Below are 25,922 nucleotides of genomic sequence, written 5' to 3' on the forward strand. Positions count from 1 at the left end.
GGGTAAATGTACAAGCTTTTTACAGACAGTGGTGGAATTAAACCCAGTGCTGCGATGGCACAATGCAAACTGCTGTGCATCTACGCTTCCCATTTGGGAATTGGAATTCCATTTGGGGATTGAGGAGTGACACTAAGCAATGGAAGAACCTGTAACAAGTGGCAAGCAGTTAGTGGTGATTTCACAGCTAGGTCTATTAAATCTTAAATATAAACATGATCCCCCATCTCTACTTGCTGCTTCATGTCTGTAAGCCAATCCATACTTGCGACATAACTTTTTGTTAGGCATCTTGTCAAACATCTTCCAAAGGTCCACATACAACAGCAGTTCCCCTCTATGTACTTTTGACAAGATTGCCTTAAAAAAAAATCACATTTCTCATTCATGATTTCCTCTTCACAAACTCCTGCTGACTTGGAGTGATTAGATTATGATTTTCCAAATAAGTTACTTCCTTAGTAATTGATTCTAGCGTGAACATTTCAAAATGTTCACGCCACCACTCTGGTTTAACCTGAACAAGCAAGCAATTTGAAAGACTGCCTAATCACTCAGAGAGGAAATTCAAACTAGCTGAGCAAAATTGAATATGAAAATGCATATTGCTTTAAATTCTCAACATGTCGTTGGTAAAAAAGGCAGGAAACAGAATGCATACCAGAACTGTCCACAAAAACAACTTAAATAACATTGACTATTTAAATCCACAGAAAAGAAAATCTATTTTGAAACAAATAATCCTTGAGATAATACTTTAAAAGAAATAATCCAAAAAATGTTGCAGATTAATAGTTCTTACCAATTTTAACCTGATAAATATTGCACTCAGGACAGGGAAGGAGATTAAATTCTTCTGCCTGATCCATAGAGTAATCAGTGCTTGCAATGACTATTTGATCACCAGGCAACCAACTTGAGACATCATCCATTAAATTAGCAATAACACCATTTGACACATCCACACGAAAACCACAGTGAGGTATACCTATTGAAGTAATAACATAATGCTATAAAAGGACAGAAGGGATATATTAAAAACAAATCAGATCGAAAAAAATAAGTTATATACAGTAATTGCTTTCATTTAAAGACAGAATAGTACAAAAGTATGATTAGGCAATTTTTTTTGTTTTTGTTTTTTGTTTTCCTTTATTTCTCTGCACCACATAGATCTCCATAGATCTCCTATTCATTTACGTGACACGCCTGTTATCATTCTTACCTCCCCAATGTGTTTCTAGTTCTATAAGACTATCAGCTCACTGATCTGAAATTATGTCAATTAACTGAACTAAACTGTACATGTTGTGTTTTACAATAATTTTACAGGCATGCTGTTCAATGTTAAATTTAAGTTTCAAATTTTAAGAAATCTGTTGAGATGTAAACAATTGCCTCAGAAATTTCAGTCAACATCTCCAGAATGAAAACCTAATCTCAAACCTACCTTGTAATCTGAACTAACAGTACAAATACCAGAAAAGTTAATACCTGACCAATTAACCTTCCAAACACTTGATAAATGGTGGAAAAATTGAGAGAACAAAATTGCCTGACCATGTTTAGCATGGCCATGGGTGAGTTGGAAGGCTATTTTCTGTGATGTAATCTATGACTCGAAGATATCATTCAGTGAAAGTGACAATGTACTAGACTCCATAAGTACTGAGTATTCTGGTCCTATTAACAGGTCGAAACCACTAGAGGCAGACAGCAAAGTCAGAGGGACACGGTAGAAATCCTTGAATTGAACACAGACACCACTGTACACATTAAACATGAGAAATGAAGCCTCTTGTATAGAACATGGAACATCACAGCACAGTACAGCCCCTTTGGACAATACTTTAGCCTACTCTTAATATCAATCTAAATCTTCCCTCCCACATAGCCCTTCATTTTTCTGAGAATACGTACACAACGCTGGAAGAACTCAGCAGGTCAGGCAGCATCCGTGAGAAAAGAGTAGCCAATGTTTCGGGCCGAGACCCTTCATCAGGAATGGGGGGGAAAGAGAGGGCCGAAGCCCAGTAATAGAGATGGGGAGGGGGTAGGGCCTAGAGGCGCATTGTGGAAAACCAATCAGAGGAAAGATAGAGGGGGAGGGGATAAGCATGAAAGAGCTGTAGTGGTAAAGAAGCAGAAAGTTGAAAGGGGAGAAAGGCAGAGAGGAACCTGGGATAGTGGAAGGGGAAGGGGAAGGGGGAGGGGTTGGGAATTACCGGAAATTGGAGAATTCAATGTTTATACCATCAGGCTGGAGGCTACCCAGATGGTAGATGAGGTGTTGCTCCTCCAACCTGAGTTTGGCCTCATCATGGCAGTAGAGAAGGCCATGTATGGACATATCTAGATGGGAATGAGAGGCAGAGTTGAAGTGGGTGGCAACTGGGAGGTCCTGTCTATTGTGACAGACGTCTAGGTGCTCGACGAAGCGGTCCCCCGATCTGCGTCGGGCCTCGCCGATGTAGAGGAGGCTGCACCGGAAGCACCGGATGCAATAGACAACTCCAGCAGACTCACAGGTGAAGTGTTGCCTCACCTGGAAGGACTGTCTGGGGCCCGGAATGGTGGTAAGGGGGGAGGTGTGGGGACAGGTGTAGCATTTGCGCTTGCAGGGAGAAGTGCCAGGTGGGAGTTCTGTGGGGAGGGATGTGTGGACCAGGTAGTCGCGGAGGGAACGATCCCTGCGAAAAGCTGAGAGGGTTAGGGAGGGAAAGGTGTGGCCTCCCGGGGAGGGAGGGGGATTGGGAGTGGAACGGGGAGGGGGAGGGAGAGGAATGTTGAACTGTTGGGATGAACATTATAACTAATGCGAGTGTAACTAGCCTGTAGTGATTGAGTCCATTCATCTTTAATTTTTGGGGACTGGAATAATGATTGTTAAACAGATTTGTACAGCTAGCACTGAAGCTGTATAGCACAACTGCAAGCCTTTTCATTCTCCTGAAGAATTTACTTCCATCATTTTAATTATTACTAAACAAAGCTGGGGTTGCCAGGTGGGAGTGAAATAGTCCCCGGAGGACATGGATATTCAGGAGGTTGAGCATGGAGAACAATGAGGTAATTTCATTGAAATATTCAAGATTTTTACTGCTTGAAAAGGTAGAGTATTTCCCTTGGACGAGGTGTCTGGATAGAGATGCCTCTTGAAACAAAAATGAAGCTCAGCAAGGTATGACTGGCATGAGACTCATGCACTGAACAGAGTTGTTGTTATACCTTTGCAATATGGAATGTCTCTGAGCCCCTGTAATTTAGACCATAGACCATAAGACAAAGGAGCAGAAGTCGGCCATTTGGCCCATTGAGTCTGCTCTGCCATTTAATCATGAGCTGATCCAATCTTCCCTTTAGTCCCATTCCCCCACCTTCTTACCATAATCTTTGATGCCCTGACAACTCAGATACCTATCAATCTCTGCCTTAAATACACCCAATGACTTGGCCTCCACTGCCGCCCGTGGCAACAAATTCCACAGATTCACCACCCTCTGGCTAAAAATTTTTTTCGCATCTCTGTTCTGAATGGGCTCCCTGCAATCCTCAAGTCATGTCCTCTCGTACCAGACTCCACCATCATGGGAAACAACTTTGCCACATCCACTCTGCAATGCCTTTCAACATTCGAAATGTTTCTATGAGGTCCCCCTTCATTCTTCTAAACTCCAAAGAGTACAGTCCAACAGTGGTTAAACGTTCCTCATATGTTAACCCTCTCATTCCTGGAATCATTCTAGTGAATCTTCTCTGAACCCTCTCCAATGTCAGCACATCCTTTCTTAAATAAGAAGCCCGAAACTGCACACAGTATTCCAAGTGAGGCCTTATAGAGCCTCAACATCACATCCCTGCTCCTATACTCTATTCCTCTAGAAATGAATGCCAACATTGCATTCGCCTTCTTCACCACCGACTCAACCTGGAGGTTAACCTTAAGGGTATCCTGCACGAGGACTCCCAAGTCCCGTTGCATCTCAGAACTTTGAATTCTCTCCCCATTTAAATAATAGTCTGCTCATTTATTTCTTCTACTAAAGTGCATGACCGTACACTTTCCGACATTGTAATTCATTTGCCACTTCTTTGCCCATTCCCCCAATCTATCCAAGTCTCTCTGCAGACTCTCTGTTTCCTCAGCACTACTGGCCCCTCCACCTATCTTTGTATCATCAGCAAACTTAGCCACAAAGCCATCTATTCCATAATCCAAATTGTTGATATACAACGTAAAAAGAATCGGCCCCAACACGGGCCCCTGTGGAACACCACTGGTAACTAGCAGCCAACCAGAATAGGATCCCTTTATTCCCACTCTCTGTTTCCTGCCAATCAACCAATGCTCTATCCACGTATGTAACTTTCCCATAATTCCATGGGCTCTTATCTTGTTTAGCAGCCTCATGTGTGGCACCTTGTCAAAGGCCTTCTGAAAATCCAAATGCACAACATCCATTGCATCTCCCTTGTCTAGCCTACTTGTAATTTCCTCAAAAAATTGCACTAGGTTTGTCAGGCAGGATTTTCCTTTAAGGAAACCATGCTGAGTTCTTCCTATCTTGTCATATGCCTCCAGGTACTCCATAACCTCATCCTTGACAATTGACTCCAACAACTTCCCAATCACCGATGTCAAGCTAACAGGTCTATAATTTCCTCTTTGCTTCCTTGCCCACTTCTTAAATAGTGGAGTGACATTTGACTAAAATAATATTTACTTCCCAAGCACTTGCTACAGCCGTATGTTGACCTTTGGCAACTTGTGTACAAGCACACCTAGATCCCTTTAAACACTGACACTGCCCAATTCTTCACCAACTAAAAAAAATCTAGTTTTTTGTTATGCTGTCCAAAATGACTGGATGTCACAAGACATAATAAAATAGGAGCAGGAATAGGTCATCTTATTCCTCAAGCCTGCCACACCACAGAATTCATTATAATCATAGCCAGTCTACCTCAAGACTCAACTCGGTGTCAGATTGCCATAAACCTCAATATTTCAAAAACTGATCTCTTCATTTAAGTACCTAAATGAATTAGCCACTATGACTCTCTGGGAAAAGAATACCAGAGATTTGCCTTCTTCTGTGATGGATATTCACTTTCTAGGGCCAAGAGATTTATTGTAAGCCTCGGCTTTCTAGCACAGCAGCATAACCTTTTCAAAGGATCAGACTTGTTTATAACAGAGTTAAACTTCTAACAAATATTCCTTGCTCAGCTTCCAATTGTAAACAAGAATTAGTTTTCACTTCTTAATGTAAATTGCCAGCAATACTCAGTCTGAAGTTAAAAGGACAGCTTTGCAATTTTTAAGAGCACAGGCTGCTAACCCACAGTGGGGAGCTGGCTACCAAAATGGCTTTGCAAAATGAAGTGGCCGTGTTAGCAATTATCTCGTCTGCATCAGCTACAGTAAAACAATGGGGTTAACTTAACTGGCATACACCAAACCAGGCAACTACATTTAAATTATTTGCATCTTTGTGCAAGAGATCAAGGACCAGGCATATTTTGTCATTTAGGACATCAAACATGGTCAATAGGTACAATCAATCAATAGTTGTGATACTTGCGTACTCAGAGAATCAGGTGTTGCAACATTAATTTTGGGTGTCTGATATCTCTTTTCCCAGAAGCTATCAAAACATCTATGTGAATTCCTTTGTTACAGCAAAAATATCTGAAAACATCACATGCAAATAACATCAGCACTTAGCTAAACAATGTAAATATTATAAAGCACTGGGGAATGTTAGGAATGACAAAGGCAATGATAGTAAGATGGTGCGATGGAAAGAAGAACTAGAATTCATTCCTCAGCCTTTGGTTCTATGACAGAAGACTACTGTATGTTCTTTTAGTTGATTAGAATTGCACCTATGTTTGGAAATCTCTTGTAGTTTGTAGATCTATCGTAATTCAGAAATACTTTATCAATCAGAAATCCTCTGTAAGTGTTAAATGTGTTTTAGAATTATTTGTCTAAATTTAAATGTGTACCATTGAAAATAAAATGAAATTTGATAAGCTACTTTATTGGCTGGAAGTAACCAAAGAGACTAGACAGGGAAATAAGATAGTCCTTGAAGAGTAGGTGGATACACTGTAACCTCCTATAGTGGGGATACCCATAGATGCTTATATTGGACAGGGCTTAAAATCTTCTTTTGAGTTTAAGACTCTGTGGACAAAGTACTGAATACCACTGAATATCTTCTACATGAAGTGTCCATGTACATCAGTTTTCAAAGATCAGCCTTTAACTTTGAAGCTCTGTCCCTCTATTTGGCATTCTCCTACTCATGAAAACATTGATACTTCCCATGCCACGAGCCTTAGGATCTACAGTATGATTCAATAAGATCACTCTCTGTTATTCTAAATTCTAAAGAACACAGAACCAACCTGTATAGTCTTGAAAGGAAAACACTCTCAACCCAGGAATTAACCTGTGACTCTTTTTTTGGGGACTGTCTTCAATGTCACTATATCCTTTCTTAGGCAAGAGCACAGAAACTGCAGTTCTCTTGAAATGGCCTCACCAACACTCTGTACAATAGCAAAAAAGCTAACCTATTTCTAAACACAAAATATTCTGCAGATGCTGGAAACCCAGAGCAACAAGTACAAAAATGCAGGTCAGGCAGCATCAATGGAAATGAATAAATAGTCAACATTTCAAATTCTAAAGATGTCTCAGGTCTTGGCCCAAATTGCCGACTGTGCATTTTCCTCTGTACATGCTGCCTTACCTGCTGTGTTCCTCCAGCATTTCTAAGTGTCAACCTTTTTGAAATAAAGGACAATATATCACCTCCTGCTGATTATTTTTGCACCTGCTTACTAATTTTTAATGATTCGTGAATGCTTAGATCCCTCTGTATTTCACTCATCTGTAGATGTGCTCAATGGTGGGGAAGGCTTTACTCTTGATGGACTGGGCCACATCCACTACTTTTTGTAAGATTTTCTGTTCAAGGGCATTGGTGTTTCCATACAGGCTGTGATGCAGCCAGACAATATACTCTTCACCACACATCTACTGAAGTTTGTCAAAGTTTGTCATGCCAAATCGTTACAATCTCCTAAAGAAGCAGAGGTGCTCTTGTGCTTTCTTCATAATTTTATTTACATTCTCTGAAATTGTATTTACATCTGCAATGATAACACTGAGGGATTTATAGTAGCTCTATTCACCACTGATCCTCCGATGAGGACTGGCCCATGGACCTCTGGTTTCCTTCTCTTTAAGTAAAAAACAATCAGCTCCTTGGTCTTGTTGATATTGAGTAAGAAGTTATTGTTGAGGCATTACTCAGCAAGATTTTCAACCTCCCTCCCATTTGCTGATTCATCACCTCTTTTGATTCGACCTACAACAGTGGTGTCGTCACCAAACTTGAGTATGGCATTGGAGCTGTGCTTAGCCACGTAGTCATAAATGTAAAATGAGTAGAGCAGGGAGCTAAAAATTGACATGTAAATTTGATTTAGGAGGGTTACAACTTCCAAATTTTAAGAATTATTATAAAGCAAATCAACTTAAGATTTATTGCGTCTTTTTTTGATGAAGAAAAACTGGCATGGATTAGAATAGAATTAGATAAGATAGGAGAAAACGTACCAGAAGATTTTATATATAAATGGGAATCCAAATGGATACGGGAAAAAAAAGAATCTCCTATATTAAGACACTTGATTGATTTATGGAATAAGGTAAATATGGACGATGAGATAAAAAAATCTTTATTAGCAAAAAGAACTTTAATTCAAAATAGGCTTATTCCTTTTACAATGGATAATAAACTTTTACATAATTGGTTCCAAAAGGGGATTAAATATATAGGTGATTGTTTTGAAGGAGATATATTGATGTCGTTTGATCAAATAAAAAATAAATATAAAATATCAAATAACACTCTTTTCTGTTATTTTCGATTAAAGGCTTATTTACAAGAAAAGCTGGGATAAACAATGTTGATGCCAAAACCTAGTGAAATAGAAATATTAATTCAAAAAGGAAAAATTAAAAAAATTACATCTTGTATGTATAATTTGATTCAAAAACAGACAATTAAATCAGGAATTCATAAATCAAGACAAAAATGGGAATCTGATTTGAATGTTAAAATTGATGGAAAAAAACGGGTCAAGATTATGTTCTGATAGTATGAGAAATACAATAATTGTTTGACTTAGATTAATACAATATAATTTTTACATCAATTATATATAACACCACAGAAAATAAATAGATTAAATTCAAATATGTCTGACCAATATTTTCGATGTAATCAAGAAATTGGTACTTTTTTTACATTCTACTTGGTCTTGTTTTAAAATTCAACCATTTTGGATAAATCTAAGACTTTTATTGGAACAAATACTAGAGTACAACTCCCACATAGTCCAGTATTATTTTTATTAGGAGGCATTGAAGGGACAATACCGAAACTTAAATTGAATAAGTATCAGAAAAAATTTATAAAAATTGCATCGACAGTAGCCAAAAAAGCTATCACAGTTACTTGGAAATCTGATTTATATTTAACTATGGATTGTTGGAATAATGAAATACATAGTTGTATTCCACTTGAAAAAATTACATACAATCTAAGAAATTAATATGATATATTTTTCAAAATTTGGCTCTCATACTTACAAAAGATAGGATTAAATACATAGGTCCTTTGAAGATAAAACTATAAAGTAATTGGGGAAAGTAAAAATAAATATTAAAATTATTTTGAACTCCATGGAGCATGTGGGGATCCTCCGATATCCAGGCAATCTTTCTCTTTTTTTTCTTTCTTTAGATAAGGGTTAAGGGGGGGGGAGGGTTAAGGGGAGGGGGGAGGGTTAATATTTTTTTTCTCACTTTTTTATCATCACATTTATTCTCTGTAATTTTCTAAAATTTAATAAATAAGTAAAAAAAATTTTTAACAAGTAGAGCAGGGAGCTAAGCACACAGCCTTGTGGTGCATCTGTGCTAATGGAGGTTGTGGAGATGTTGTCAATCCAAACTGACTGGGGTCTGCAAGTGAGGAAATCAGGGATCCAATTGCACAAGGAGGTATTGAGGCCCAGGTTTGAAGCTTACTGATCAGTGCAGTGCTCTTCAGGTGGGCCTGTTCTGGTCTCCGCGTCTGAGGACTCACTTTTGTTCTAAATGCTACTTGCTTACTTTTATTATTTGCCCAATTTGTTTTTTCTCTCTCCCTCTTCCCCTCTCCCCCTCCACATTGGGTATTTGTTGGTTATTTTTTTTTTAATGGGTTCTTTTGGGTTTCTTGTTCTGTGGCCACTTGTAAGAAGATGAATCTCTGATCTACTTTGATACTAAATGTACTTTGAGGGGATGATAGAATTTGATGCCGAGCTGTAGTCGATAAAGAGCATCCTGATGCTTGCAGCTTTGCTGTCCAGATGTGCCAGAGTTGAATGAAGAGGCATCTGCTGTGGATCTGTCGTGCTGAAAGGCAAATTGAAGCGGATCTTCTCAGACAGGAGTCAATATGTTTCATCATCAGCCTCTCAAAACCTTTCATCACTGTGGATGCAAATGCTGCTGGATGATGGTCACTGAAGCAGGTGACCCCATTCTTCTGAGGCACGGTATAATCAAAGCAGGTGGGTTCCTCAGACTGTCAAAGCCAGCAGTTAAAATCTCAGTGCAGGTGTTTACTACCTGGCCAAGTACTCCATCTAAGCTGGATGCTTTTTTTTTTGGGTTCACTTTCCTGAAGGCTGCTCGCATGTCGTCCTCAGACACTGAAATCACAGGATCATCAGGGGCTGTAGGAGTTAGTAATGGCTCCTGCACATTTTGACGGTCAAAGCAAGCATGGAAGCCAATGAGCTCATCTGGAAGTGAAGCCCTGTTGTTTCCTATGTTGCTTGATTTAATTTCATAAGAGGCGATAGCATTCAAGCCCAGCCACAATTGTCAAGCATCCTTCACTGATTCACATTTAGTCTGGAATTGACGCTTCTCCTGTAAGATGGCTTTCCAGAATCCACACTATTCTCCCCTTCCTGAGTCATTGTTCTTTCATTTCTTTTTGGACTTGTTAAATATCACACTGGAGCCCTCCTCCCTTCCAATGACTTGAATGATTTACTCCTGTTTTTACCTGGAGTATTTATAAATAATCCCATTCCTTAAGCCTGCTCTTTCATTCAACAAGAGCATGGTTGACAGTCAATTTTAAAACACCATTTTCCTGACCTATCCCTCAAATGGTGTAATATTTGTTTTGAAATCACCAGAGTCTTCTAGGGGTATGGACTTCCAAAGACTCAGCACTCTCTAAGTTAAGAAATATCGCACTTTGTTTTTAAATAACTTGCTTCCTATTCTAAGACTGTGTTCCCTAAACCAAGGGATCTCATCTCATCTCCAAATTTTGTAAGTTTCGAAGATGTCCAGAAATGAGGGTTAGCTATGCTAGCCTCACATCAGGTTCATTGTACAAGGGAACAGTCTGTTGAATCTTCACTGCGTCACCTCTCTAGCAGTCCCTTTGAACATCTAGCAACTACTGTATATCCTTTAAACAAGGTAACTAAGATTGTACACAGAACTCCAGGTTCTGTCTCACCAAGTTCTATGTTGTGGAGAAGTATCTTCTACTCTAAAATTCAAATCCCCTTGCAAAAAAAAACCATAGATTTGCCTTCCTAAATACTGCTGCAATTTCATGTTAGCATTCTGTAACTTATAGACAAAGGAATCAGGGCCTTGGAACAGCAACATTTCTCAGTCTCCTAATTATGTCCTTGCTACAAAATGTTAATTCAATTTGTCTTTGATTCCTGGCCTGCTTGGTGTTTCCAGCATTCTAATTTTCTAATTTCAAAGCTCAGTATTTCTGATTTTTCTGCTAGTGAATGGCCCTCACATTTTTTCCCCATGTTGTGTTCCATCTGCCACATTGATGCTAACTCAATCAGCTTGATTTTGTTTCCATTAAGCCTCTTAATATCTTCATGACTACACACATTTCTATTTAAATTTTCCACCTGTCAATTTGTAAATATTACGTTTTTCAGTTCAGCCAAATCATTATTATAGATGGTGAATAGTTGGCATCCCCAATGTAATCCCTCTGGTGTACCACTTGTCACAATCTGCCAATCTAATGTTAGCCAGCTGGTTTTTGTCAATTGCCCAACTCAATCCACACCAATACATTCCCCTAATTTTACCAGCTTCTTGTGTACATTGTCAGAGCCTTCTGAAAATCCAAATGCACCACATCCACCAGTTCTTCATCTTTCTTACTGCATATAATCTCAAAAATTACATCCATCACTATATTTCCTTCACAAACTCATGCTGACTCAGGCATATTATTTTTTTTTTAAAAATGTGTTGAAATGACATTGTTACCTTCCATTTAGGGGAACCAATGCAGACTTTTATAGAATTTTGGATGATGACAAGCAAGTAACCCCTTGCTTACTGTGAATCCAATTTAAATACATTTAGACTCCTTTCCTCAATGTTCCAAAGATTCTTAGAGTATAATGTTACTTTCTGTTTACATTTTAAAAAGTCTCTTCTAGCTACAACCATATCAGTTGATCCTCAGCTCTGAGTTCTCCCATAAGAGAAAATACCCTCTCCACACTCACCCTGTCATTTTATGTTTCTTTGGTGTTTACTCTCACTCTTCTACGCTCCAGCAGATTCAAGCTTTGGCTGTCAAACTTTTCTCATAAGACAACCCACCATTTCTAGGTATCCCTCGAATAAATGTTCATGAATTGCTTTCAACAGATATTTATCCTTAAATAAGTGAAGCCAATACCATACACAATACCCCAAATGTAGTTTCACCATTGCCCTGTGTAACTGAAATGTAATCTCCCTACTTTTTGAATGTAGCCAGATATACAGGAACCATCAGCCCACTGATTCCATACTGACAATCAACACCAAGTTTATATACTGATTCTGTATTAATACAATTATTCAATAACCTCCCCACATTCTCACCAAGTGCTCCCTCCCATTCACCTTCCCTTGAGGCAAGTTACAACAACCCATTAAACAAACAATCGGCACATTTTTGGGATGAAGGAAGGAAACTAAAGTGATTTGAGATTTCACTTGTATCCTTCAGTGAAGACCATTGCAAAATACCTTTGAAATTCATATGCCAATTCCCATTATTAATTATCCAAAACTCACTGTTTATCTTTAAGTGTCTATAAAAGCTCTTACATTTCTGAATGGCTTTATCCTATACTCCATCTTTCCCTTTCCTTTCAGTATTTTAGTCACTTAAAAATATATATTCCGATTATTTGCCACCAGATATCTGCAATTACATTTCTCACTTGTTTACATGTACTCTACAAATGCAAGATTTTGTTTACTTAATCGACGAAGAGAAAATAGTTCGAAACAAAGAATCAGAAACACCTCCTTCGATGTGTTTGGAGTTGTAGCAGACTGGTGACATTAACAATGTAGACCTCAAAACAAAAACATAAAACTGATTAGACTCACCTCTCACCCACTCACTGAAGGCAGTAACTGTGAAATGGATCCCATCATATGTCTGAAATGCTCTTCTAGCTACAGCCATATCAGTTGACCCATTAGGTTGATATAGTTGTATATCTTCCACAGCTGATGATTCACCAATAACTCCAACAGCAGCCCATGGTTGTCTAAAGTAAATCAATATCTAGATTGGCAAAGATCATAATGAAACCACCTTCCATTGTGACTTAGAGGCACATGCATAAAACTTAAATATATACATAATTTGGAATATTTAAAGGCATTTTCAAGCAACCTGGCCAAGGACTTGGGGAGCTGTCCATGGTGGTACATTTTGCACTGATTAAACATACGCTTTAGTAAACTCGCATCCTTCACGTTATTCCAAAAATAGTTATCTGAAGTCTTGCAAAATGAAAATCCCACCCAACTGACAAGACAAGCGATATCTTTTAAGTCGAAAAATGTTTCAGACTATAGGTGGGGAGATAGGGTACGCGTTCTCTGGCATCCTCCATCTTGTGACCCAGTTTATAAACGCAGGCACACGTTAATCGTACAGAAATTGCTTTGAGTTAACGCTGCGGCTCCAAATGAACGGACGGAAAGTCTACCCTACCGGGTCAGAATTAAGCAGGAAGGCGAATTTGAACTGCACTGCCAGTAAGTGTCAAGAGCGCGCCCAGCTGCTTGTTGAAAGTAAACAGAATTTAAAATAGAAATTAATTGCCCCGGAACCCCCAGTCCGAGGTGTCTCACCTGAAGCCCAGATACCTCGCCTCTTTGCTCCCCAATAGTTCGGTTATGTCATTTCTGGCGGACAGCGTTAATCTCCTGGAGGCCGAATCCCCGACCGCGATCGCCACAACTCGCCCTCTCGGTTGGCGACGCAGGAACTCCTGCAGCCGCCTGCTCTCATTACCCCAGAGATGAGTGTCGAAACGGTGGGCTGCCAGCACCTTAGCCGTGCCTTGGTCCACCACCCTGATGTTAATGCCCCTGTTGCCCCAGTACTTGTCGAAGCGGTAAACTCCAGACTGCAAACCGCTGGGGTAGAGGGTTCGGGCTAAAGCTGTCCAAGACAAGCTTTTTCTTCCATGTAACTCCAAAACGCCCCCTTTATCCACACCAATGAACTTCTGACCAAAATGCCCCACGTTTAATGCATCTGTCGACTTTCCGTAGAGAGTGATGGTGGCGGTGGAGTTATAGGGACATCTGTCCGATCCGATATGCAGCTCTCCTCCATTCCTTATCAGAATATAGCGGACTTTCAGAGTGATGGGAGATTTCAGCGCATCCTTAAACACGAGTTTACCTGCAAAACAACGTCCACAGCACGGTCACCGATGATCACTAGAGCTCATTGACCCCCACTCCCCCCACCACCACCATTTTGAACAGAAAACCAATTACCAAAACGGGCTGAAATCTCAGGTGCATTCAGCAATGCATGCGCTCTCAAATTTTAAATGCAGCGTCTACTCTGTCAGGACGACGTGTTAAAACAACCGAGTCTCGATAAGTAAAACAATGTTTTGTTTTCGGGGGAGGGATTGTTTACACGTATGGAAATCGTTTAGGAAATCAAACTTACCCCCATTCTCTACAGTAATGGAATGTAGCGAAGCAGAAGACTCCAGTTTTAGGAACATTCCCCTTCCAATCTTAACCTTCTTATATTCATGATGTCCAGGATTCCAGGGTAATAAATACGGGGCTTTATCTGGGCAATCCACTAAAAGAGAATACTCATTCACTATCACATGTGTGTGCTGTTTGTTAATACATAGTTCAAAAGCTGAAAACAAGAAAGTTACACACCTGTTGTATAAACTTCGCCCTGCTATACAGATTGCGGTACACAGATGGGTTCCGGCTCATCCCGCCGCTGATGCTTTGAGTTAGTCCTAGTTCCAAGCTGTTTACGACCCTCAAATGAGGGGCAAGATTGCAATGACAATCCATAATTATAGAGGAACCAGGCGGCTGGTTTATTGAGAATCACAACAGAGAAGGCAGCAGAAAACACAGACGGCTGGAAATCAGAATTGTTTTGGCATGTATTGCAGCTTTCAGCGTAACCCAGAGTGACACCAGGTCTGCCCCACACTCCCACCCCGCAGAACCCGCTTTACCAACCTGCTCCCGACCACTAAACAACCACCCACTCGGGCTGTGCACACCTGTAGCAAGTCGGGTGAAACCGGAGTGCGCTCTCCAGGCGTCCGTCGCTCTAATCCGTGCACCGTGAAGCCGGAATCAACGATCGCTCTGGCAGATAATGGGCCGGTGTCAATTGCAACACACACGCTGGCTGTGGGTGATTCTCGTCCCGCAGCCACTGCGTACTGCCGCCGATTGCCCGCAGCTGGCAGTCGCTGCTCTATTTATACCCGCTCACTGGCCCTTTACCTCGCGCCGGCGACACACGGTGGCTCCGCCCCCCGGCCGCTCATTGGCTCAGCTCTGCTCTCAGTGACAGTGGGTGTTTGGAGACGGCGCGTGAAGATTCCGCGCCTCCGGGGAACTCGCGCGCCTCGGCTCATCACCCCATCCCCTCCTCATCACCCAAATCCTTCCTCACTTCATCATCCCATCCCATACTCAACACCCAAATCCTTCCTCACTTCATCATCCCATCCCATACTCAATACCCTCATCCCTCACCTCATCACTTCGTCACCCTATCCCCTCAACACTCAAATCCTTCCTCACTTCATCATCCCATCCCATACTCAATACCCTCATCCCTCACCTCATCACTTCGTCACCCTATCCCCTCAACACCCAAATCCTTCCTCACTTCATCATCCCATCCCATACTCAACACCCTCATCCCTCACCTCATCACTTCGTCACCCTATCACCTCAACACCCAAATCCTTCATCATCCCATCCCATACTCAACACCCTCATCCCTCACCTCATCACTTCGTCACCCTATCCCCTCAACACCCAAATCCTTCATCACCCCATCCCATACTCAACACCCTCATCCCTCACCTCATCACTTCGTCACCCTATCCCCTCAACACCCAAATCCTTCCTCACTTCATCATCCCATCCCATACTCAACACCCTCATCCCTCACCTCATCACTTCGTCACCCTATCCCCTCAACACCCAAATCCTTCCTCACTTCATCATCCCATCCCATACTCAACACCCTCATCCCTCACCTCATCACTTCGTCACCCTATCCCCTCAACACCCAAATCTTTCCTCACGTCATCACCCCATCCCATACTCAACACCCAAATCCTTCCTCACCTCATCACTTCGTCACCCTATCCCCTCAACACCCAAATCCTTCCTCACCTCCTCACTTCGTCACCCTATCCCCTCAACGCCCAAATCCTTCCTCACTTCGTCACCCTATCCCCTCAACACCCAAATCTTTCCTCACGTCATCACCCCATCCCCTCCTCAACACCCATATCATTGCTCACCCCATCTCCTCAATATCCATATCCCTACTCACCCCATCCCCTCCTCATCACTGACCCCATTTCCATCTCGAAACCATCCCCTTCTTGCTCCCTCATTCCCATATCTCCTCCTTCCTCCAATTCACTTCATGTCCACTCACCTTATACCCCTCTCCACACTCAACTCTTCATTTAGTTATACAGTACCCTCCAATTCAGCTCCTTCAACCTTTCCTTAACCCCACCCCTTCTCTCTATCACACCTCAATTCCTCTTAATTCCTTTCCCATCTCATCTCCACTTGCCCTTAGTCTGTCCCCGTTCTTTCCATTACCTATTTCTCTTTCTTCCTCTTGTTCATCGTCTCATCTACCCCTCCCTCACCTATGCCACACTACCCACTGTTCTTTTTTCCCTTTCCACCCACCCCTCTTCTCAACCCCTCATGCCATTGCCCCTGCCCTCTTCTCTCCCTTGCCTTGTCTCCCCCTCCATGCCTCCCTTGTTTCCCTGACCCCAAAGCACTTTCTCTCCTCTTCACTCCTCACCTCCAATATGGATCATTTGCCATAGCTAGTTAACCTGCCTCAACACAGGAACACTAATCTGAAATCATTTGTTAACAGGGAGAATGTATAAACTTCAGTTCATGAAGTCAGTACAGTATTTATGTCAAGTTCCAGCAGCATTAGATGCTGTGTCGGGATGCTGTTACAATTTATTCTACTTCATTTGCCCTCACTACTACCTCTCAGCCCTTCATTCCTACTCCCAACTCCAATATGCTCTTCCTTTAACTTTCATTCCAGTTCACTGGTCCTGAATCAGTCATTTTTTCCCCTCCCTGATCTTCTCACTCAATCCCACATGCACACACACGGCAAGCAAACTGTCACCATCTTCCTCAAACTCACTCAGTGTTACAATGTTAACCCCATAATCATGGTGAAACATGCAAACCAGATAAGCAGTAACAGGGTGGATGTATTCACTGCATTTATGCAGGATGTTTTTATACAGTTCCACGTAATGCAATCATTTAGGAACAGCCCATTAAAAATCTGACCTAATTAGAAAGAGCTAATTAATCACGTGATTAAAAGGAAGAGTGATCACAACATTACTAACTTTATAATAAGATGAAAAGTGAATTAGTTCCATTGAAACCCAGGGTTTTCATGCTAAGCAAAACCAACTATAAATGTACAAAGCTCTTATAGATTGAGAAACTACAGTACAATAAGTATATCAATGGGCAAACAATAGTTGATCTTTAAAGAATGAATACATAGTTTCCAACAAACACATATCTCTTTAAGGCATAAAGACCCTAAAGGAAACATGTACTGAGGGAACTTATAACCAATAAACCCTGTGATTTATGATGTACTGTATATTTCAAGGTTTGTTAAAAAGATGATTGTGTATATCTTCAATACATTGGTTGTCATTTCCAAATTTCAGGCAACTTAGCTTGACATCAGTGGCAGAGAAAATGCAGGAATCTATTATTATGGAAATGGTAGCAGGGCACTTAGAAAATAATTATAAGATTCAGCAGAATCAACGTGGATTTATGGAAGGAAATTAGATTCGAAACATCTGTTAGAACTTAGTTTTTGAGACTATAGCTAGCAGAAATGCCTAAGAATGAACCTGTGGTTGTGAAGAATTTGGATTTTCAGATGTATTTGGACTTCCATAAGGTGCAAGAGATATTTAAAGAAAATTAAAGCATGCAGTACTGGGGTAATATACTACTGTGGAATGAGGATTGGTTAGTGAGCAGAAGGCACTTGTTTTCTGTCCACTTTCAGATTGGAAGGTTGTAACTAATGGAGCACAGAACACAAACGCACAGAAAAAGGCCCTTCAGCCCACTAAGCCTATGCCAACCATTAACCAATTTTAATGAGGAGACCAAGTATAATATACAGTGGTGCTAGAAAGTTTTTGAACTCTGTAGAATTTTCTCTATTTCTGGATAAATATGACCTAAAACGTGATCAAATCGTCACACAAGTTCTAAAGCTAGGTAAAGAGAACCCAATTAAATAAATCACACAAAAAACATTATTCATTTGTTTATTGAGGAAAAATAATCCAGTATTACATGTATTTGTTGGAAAAGGTATGTGAACCTCTAGGGTAATGCCTTCTACAAAAGCTATTTGGAGTCAGGTGTTCCAGTTAATGAGATGAGATTGGAGGTGTGGGTTGTAGAGGTGCCCTGCCTTATCAAAAAGACAAATATAGTCAGGTTACTGACAGAGTCTGCTCTTCTCAAGAAAGATCTGTTTATGTGCACCTTGCCGCGATCAAAACAACTTTTAGAGGACCTTAGAAGAAGAATTGTAGAGATACACCAGTGTGGAAAAGGCTACAAAAATAAGACCTGAGTGTTCATCAGTCCACAGTAAGAAAAATTGTCTACAAATGGAGGAAACTCAGTACTGTTGCTACTCTCCCTAGTACATCCTTTGCTACATCCTGCAAAGATCACAACTTGCGATGCTAAAGGAGGTGAAAAAAAAAGGGTAACAACAAACAACCTACAGAAATCTCCAGAACTTGCTAAAATCTCTGTTCATGTGTCCACTATAAGAAGAACACTGAAAAAGAAAGGTGATCATGGAAGGACACCATGGAAGAAACCACTGCTCTCCAAAAAAACATTGCTACATGTCTCAAGTTTACAAAAGACCACCTGGATGTTCTACAACACTTCCGGGAGAATAATCTGTGGATATAAGAGAAAAAAGTTGTATTTTTTTGGCAGGAGTGTGCATTGCTATGTTTGGAGGAAAAGAGGAACTGCACACCAAAACCAAAACCTCATTCCAACTGTGAAGCATTGTGGAAAAAGCATCATAGTTTGGGGCTGCTTTGCTGCATCAGGGCCTGGAGAGCTTGCAATTGTTGAGGAAACAATGAATTCAAAAATGTATCCAGACATGTTATAGGGGAGTGCCAAGATAACAGCCCATCACCTGAAGCTTAATAAAGTTGGATAATGCAACAGGACAATGATCCAAAAGACAAGGGTAAATCAACGAAAGAATAGTTTAAAAAGAAGAAAATTCATGTTTTGGAATGGTCAAATCAAAGTGCTTTGTTTAATCCTATAGAAATATTGTGGAAGAGAATGCAAGGAAGCCCACTAACATCCCAGAGTTGAAGCAGTTTTGTAAGAAGGAATGGCCTAAAATTCCTCCAAGCGGATGTGCAGGAGTGAACAATCGTTACCGGAAATGTTTGGTTGAAGTTATTGCTGAACAAGGGGGTTACACCAGTTACTGAAAATAAATGTGCACATACTTTTTTCCAACAAATACATGTAATATTGCATCTGTTTCACAATAAACAAATGAGCAAGTATAACTTTTTTGTGTTGTTTATTTAATTCGGTTCTCTTTATTTAGTTTTAGGACTTACGTGAAGATCTGATCACATTTATGCAGAAATAGAGAAAATTCTACAGGGCTCACAAACTTTCTAGCACCATCGTATATGTTTGTTCTTGATCTAAACCTGGATGGCCATACGATTGGTGTGGAACACAGAGTAGTTATATTCTGGGGTATGTAGACTGCTTAAGCAAATAGATAAACACATCACAGATAAAATACAATGTGGAAAAGTATCCACTTTGGTAGAAATTTTTGAAAGTGAATGTACAGGCTGAGCAAAAAATTAGTGTGAAAGCAGAAGAGCTAGGAATATACAGTATAGGTCAGGTAGCGTCTATAAAAAAACAGTTAAGGTTTCAGATCAAGTAATCTTTAATCTGAAACATTAACACTGTTTTCCTTTCCACAGATGCTGCCTGCCCTACAGAGTGCTTCCAGCACTCTCTGCTTTTACTTCAGGTTTGCAGATTCTGCAGTTTTTGATTTACAATTACAGGTAAATGGTATATTGGCCTGTATTCTAATTCTCTTGGGGAAATAGTGTAAAGAAGTTGTGCTCCATTTCTTCATTTAGTCTTAACATTCCTTTCAATCTCTTTTCTTCATCTGCTACTTTCCATTCTTCCCTCTATCCTGCATATTGTCTCCACCTCTTTTTTTAATCAATCTCCCTCACACTGCCCATTGGCCTTCCCAGCTACTCAGTCATTCACATTTATCCCTCAATCTCTTTAACTCACCTACTGCCCTTCATCTTCCTTTGCCCCTTCAGTGGCACCTTTTTCTTATTCCTCATGTTTCATTTCTCTCTAATTGTCTCAATCCTCCAGCTTCAATTTTCCTTTCATTTCTACACCCCTTAATATCATGAAATTCTCTTGGCTTCTCTCTCTGCTTCCCATCCTTTTCATCCCTTTATCTTCTCAAGGTCTCACAGTTTCTTTTTCTTTTAAACTTCTTATGGGGATGGATGGGAGTCTCATTGGGTATCTCAATGCACTGACATGAAATTGAACAGCAACTTAACCCAGCACCCACCACAGGTTTCACTTGTGGCCATAATCAGATCAGCTAATGTTCCACTCACTATTCAATCAGGGGATGTTGACTCTCAGATCTAAATTTTTACATCAATTTCTTTACATGTTCCTTAATATTCTTTTGGATCTCATTTATTCTTTAGATTTAAGGGAAAAGAGAAATTATCATCAAATCTCACTAGGGAGGACAAAGGTTACAAAGAACAAACATTTTAAGCTGGGTGGTTTTGAAAATAACATATTCATTGTAGACCATTTCTGGATGAGAATTTATAATGGAACTATGGACATGTTTTAATTTGACAACATACAAAACATTGTAAGCTCTAAGCTCAAGACACATTTTACTCATCTCTCTGAATCTCTTAATAGAATGTTAGCAATTACAGACTCATTGTTCTCTTTTACTCGAACAGCTCCACTTATTTTCACACACTTTCTCTCATTATCCTAATCGAATTCTCTATCAAAATGATTCATTATGATCTTCACAGAGATACGAAATTGCAGACAACATTCTAATTCACACAAGATTTATACTCGCTAATTTTCAGTTGAAGCCGAAACTTAAATACAATTAACATACACCTGCTTCCCAATTATAACATAAATTGTACTTAAGATAGAAAAAACCTTTCAGGAGACTTTACAACAGTGGTAAAAACTTGGAATTAATGATGACATAGTTCAGGGTGGAGCAGAACAGTGAAGTTAAACAGCATTCCAGAAGGTGTCTAATGATAAAGAAGATACACTATGGGTAATTGAAGAATGAATCAGCTGTAATGGAGGAGTAGTGAACACCAGGACTGGCTCAGGTCTGAAATGGGGGTCTGTGATGCTCCACAGCAGCAAAAAGAAAAAGAAACGCTTCTTTCAAATCACCACTAAAAGAAATATAATTAGATATGGCATAGGACATTCAGTCCATCAATACTATGCCAGTTCTCAGCACAATCCTATCAAAACTATTACCCCCCCTTTTACTTCCCTGTAATCTAATCTCTTTCAACAGTGTCCATCGAGTCCTCATCTGAATATCTTACCACCAGCACAATCTAATTTACTTATCTAACTAACCTACCAATCAGCAAGTCCTTGGGATGTGTGAGGAAATGAAGACAGCAGGATGAAGACAGAAGATGTGTCAGGAAACTCCACATGGTGGTTAGAATTGAACTGAGGTTACTGGAGGACTGAGGCAGCAGCAACATTTATTGCCCTAATGTTTCAAGCAATGGCTATTCCATTCAAACTGAGATGTCAAAACAAGCAAAAACACAAGGAAATCTGCAGATGCTGGAAATTCAAGCAGCACATGCAAAATGCTGGTGGAACACAGCAGGCCAGGCAGCATCTACAGGAACTGTGCCTCTAAACTAAAATATGTACCCCCTCAATTAAAACAGTTAGTTAATGCCACAGAAGCATGAAATCTACTAGCTGACCAAAGAAAGGAGACAAGCAGCCAGTGCACCATATCCATTTCCCCATCTTTTCTACCAGTCCTTGAGCTACAAACAGTTGTTTATGTAGGCCTAAGGCACAAGAGTAGATCCTCTGATTGTCTCAACAGTAACACCCACATCCTGTGAAGGAATACATGCTGGAACAAAAAGAGCAGAACAAGGCCAGGTGGGGGTTGGGAGGTGACAGTTGAAGAATATATAAACAAGTAAGGATTTTGAATACAACAAAGAAAATAAGGAGAGAGTAGGTGGGAATAGGTTAAGTGAAAATTGAGTGATAATGTTGTGTTCCTGTATTGAGGAACACAGAAAGTCACTGAGGCTATACTACAGGTGTCAAAAGCACGGGTAACAACTTTTACAGCAAGAGGTTTGCAGTGTGAAGTTGAACAAGACCTTTGATCTGAATAGCATCAAGTCAGGATTCTATAAGTAGCCTGGGAGAACTGAAATTGGGATGAGGTGAGGACATTTCCATCAGGAAAAAAATGTGGACAACTTTAACACAAGGCTCATGGATAGCCATATAATTATTATATGATTTAGATAAAACTGCTGACTTACTTCTAACACATTACATTTTACATGATGAAGTTTTCCTATAAGCAAAGATTTTCCACCTCTCACTGGAGAATTATTGCTGCACTGTGATTCTCAATCAAACCAATAGCCATTTTCCTCAATAATTTTCTGTAGTCTTGACTTTACTGACGTTATAGAACCAGATAACCAATACACCCACCCACAGGAAATAAAACATATTTTCATATGTTTAATAGAAACACCAGCTTTGGGAGTGTTATACTCAAAGGTGAGACATTGATCATTTGAAGCATTTATTAGTACTTACTTGTATTTTAATTAAACTCATTTTCAGATTTATTATTATAAATAAATGCATAATTTATTTTTTGTCCCTACTAATACAACTAAGTGGTTTGCATTGATTGGGCTTGCATTCATATACAGCCTAGACCAGGTAAAGTCATTAGTTCATTAGTGAGCCAATTTGGAGTTAATGGCAATAGCTTTGTTGTCACTTCCACTAAAGCAGCTTATAATTTGCAAATAAAAAATTGCCACAACAAAATTTGAAATTATTAGTCCAGTAACATAACCATTACACCACTAATTACACACACCCACAAACTTTATTAATTTTAGTGTCTTAAAATATCAAGAGGATGTGAAAGGTGTTTTATAAATGCAAGTTTGTCCTTCCTTCCTTCTATTATTCTTTCAGTATAGCATTCTCAATTCTAATGTAATCTGCCTGCTTGATAGTCACTTTATGCAAGTTTATGGTTTGCCTGAAACATTTTCAACCTGACAGATATTCCTCACATACGGGGCCCAGTCAGGCAGCCTGAGCTGTATTTCTACTGCACATCAGTTTCATAAATATCCTTGGCTTTTATACATTGTTTAATGTTTGTTAAACTACATTACATTTGCAGAAAGTAGAAAAATACAAATGCTCTTGAATAGTGGAATAAAAACACAGAAAAGCAAACCACTCAGCATACTATGTACTTTTAAATTTCCCTTAAAGAACTAGATATGCCTGGTTTAGAGGGCTTGTACTATCACAAGGCCCTGGATAAACTTGGGTTGTTTTCTCCGCAGTGCTGAAGGCTGAGGGGAGATCTGATAGAGCTTCATAAAATTATGAGAAACATAGATGGAGTGGACAGACAGTATCTGTTTCCCAGGGCTGAAAAGTCTAATACCAGAGGGCATACATTGAAGGTGAGAATGGATAAGTTCAAAGGGGATGTGAGGGGCAAGTTTTTTTATTCAGTCGTGGATGCCTGGAATATGCTGCGTGGTACAGTGGTAGAGGCATTAGAGGCTTTTAAGAGAAGTTTGGATAGGAAGATGTAGGGATGTGGTCATGGTGTAGGTCGGAGGGATTAGTGTTTGGGTGTTTCTGATTTGCTTTTTAGCTGGTATGGCATAGAATTGTGGGCCGAATGGCCTGTCCTGTGCTGCACTAGTCTATGATCTTGGTTAAATATGCCTACCCAAAGGAGATGATAAAATGTTTAAGCCAAACACTATCTGTAGGAAGGTTATAGACAGAAGTGATGGTTTAAAAACGTTATGAGAACATTATTTAATCTCATTATAATCTTTATTCCTTGCAAATTTAGACTTACAGTATATTTTGCATTTGTGTGTGAGATTCTCATTTGCTTTAGAGAGCCACCATCGCCATGAAGATAAACTAGTAACTCTGGAAACCAGAGGAGCACAGTCTTCCTATTTTTGAATATTCATAAAATATTTTGAGTACACACAGGTCAAATAAAGTAATAGGATGCCATAAGAGATACTTACAAATGAATAATTAGTACGATTTTCAATCAGCTTGTATGTCCCAATTAAGATGACATTTTTCAGATGAAATATTGTTTAATCAATAGTAATTATTAAATACTAATGTTTATAAATTTGTAAAAATGTAAACATTTCATCTAAGTAATATAAATTAATTAAAACTCCTCACATACTCAATGGCAGGAACAAACTTGCATTTATTATGAGCCTTTTATTCTTTCAAAATGCCCAAGAGCTTTACAACCTTTCTCTTTGATCCACACACAACCTAGCATAAATAGTAAAGCAACAAATTTGTTGTTTTTGAGGTAAAAAAAGATAAACAAATTATTAGGAGAATTCACGGAAGTTAAGTGACACAGTGGTGTATCAATGAATATATATACATAGAGCCCTGGTTAAATATTTCATCTCGAAGTGGCATCTTCAGTAAAGCAGCAGCCCCTCAGTCCTGTGCAGAAGCACCAAACTTAATCATTTACTTGGCTTTCTGAGTGGGACATTAATTCAACATTTTGATTCAGAGTGAAGAGGGGTAGCAGTAGATGCTACAGGATGGAGTAGATTCTCCAGTTAAATGATTATATTTAAAATAGAATAGATACAAAGTAAGTTTCCATCACTGTATAAATTCTGGTCAGAAAATTTTCATACAAAATTAATTTTCTTTCATATTCCATAATCCAATAGGTAATTATTTTTGGAGAAAGGTAGTTCAAAGAAGTTACTAAAACAAAAGATGGTTAATTCCTCATCATTGTAAACATTACAAAGTTAAAACCAGCAAAAACCTGCTAATTAATGAATTCATAAATCAATAATTGCACCTAGTTTTGAGTTTCATAGTAGAACATTGTTTGTTATCCAACTGTAGTTTTAACATTGAACTGGATATAATACATCAGCCTTGATGTAAACCACTGCCTTTCAATAGCCAGTTATTGTAGTTGGTGTACTTAAGTGACCCTATGAAAGATAACTTAGAGTTTCTATTTTAAAAACCTAAAGGACAGAAGATCTTTACTTTTTTTTATACGCATAATTATCCAAAATAACAAGGACAAAAGAAGTAAGTACTAAGTGGTAAAGAGTTCGCCTAAGGCTAATTTTCATTCGGTTGTTTTTATATAAGGCTGCTGAACGTGAACCGAAAACAATCTCAACAAATTTTGATTGTTTCTTTCTCTGCTCAGTAGATGGCAGCACCAGCAACACAGTGGAAAGTTGCTAAACCAGTATTACTAGTGAGAATGTTTACAACTGCAGTAATACATGATTTATCTTTACTGTTGAGACAATATATAGAGAAGAGAAATAAATAAGGGAAAAACCCCCCACAAATAACCACTTGGTTACCCTTCCTTTGATTTTAGTGAAGAAAGAGTGATACCACAAGACTTTCTTTTAATAGCTCACATGAAACACAATACCAAGACAGTTTGTTCCAACTCAATTAGTTTTATATTAATTTTCTTTCACCTTTTGAAAATCATCAATGTACCCAGACTTAACTCACGAAAGGATGAAATTTCTCTTTTAAAAGCAAATTCATGAGAATGTCTATCATTGTCCATAATTGGCTACCTACTGAATATTTTTTCTCGATTATGATTTGCTTGTGACTCTCATCAAAACAGGAGCTCTGAAGCTTGGCACCAGTTGTTTCAAAGTGAACTTGCTAATGTGTAATATGTCTTGTCCTA

At 39.4% G+C, this 25,922-nt stretch overlaps 2 protein-coding genes across 3 annotated transcripts in view; both read right to left on the reverse strand.

The window, feature by feature from the left end:
- cemip (cell migration inducing hyaluronidase 1) overlaps window positions 1-15,270 on the reverse strand; it is a 194,355-nt gene extending 179,085 nt beyond the window's left edge. Inside the window, exon 1 of the mRNA XM_059952579.1 lies at window positions 14,716-15,270. The gene's annotated coding sequence lies outside the window, so the exon portion shown is untranslated. The remainder of the gene's footprint in view (window positions 1-14,715) is intronic.
- The window catches only part of LOC132382414 (cell surface hyaluronidase-like), a 115,490-nt gene that overhangs the window by 67,246 nt on the left and 22,322 nt on the right, over window positions 1-25,922 (reverse strand). For both annotated transcript variants that reach the window (XM_059952577.1, XM_059952578.1), the window contains 4 exons: window positions 14,127-14,267; window positions 13,289-13,847; window positions 12,533-12,696; window positions 803-988 (listed from right to left, as the gene is read on the reverse strand). In XM_059952577.1, coding sequence (XP_059808560.1) covers window positions 803-988; window positions 12,533-12,696; window positions 13,289-13,847; window positions 14,127-14,267 — 1,050 coding nt within the window. The remainder of the gene's footprint in view (window positions 1-802; window positions 989-12,532; window positions 12,697-13,288; window positions 13,848-14,126; window positions 14,268-25,922) is intronic.

Source organism: Hypanus sabinus, chromosome 28 (assembly GCF_030144855.1).
Source record: "Hypanus sabinus isolate sHypSab1 chromosome 28, sHypSab1.hap1, whole genome shotgun sequence".
Classification (NCBI taxonomy): Eukaryota; Metazoa; Chordata; class Chondrichthyes; order Myliobatiformes; family Dasyatidae; genus Hypanus; species Hypanus sabinus.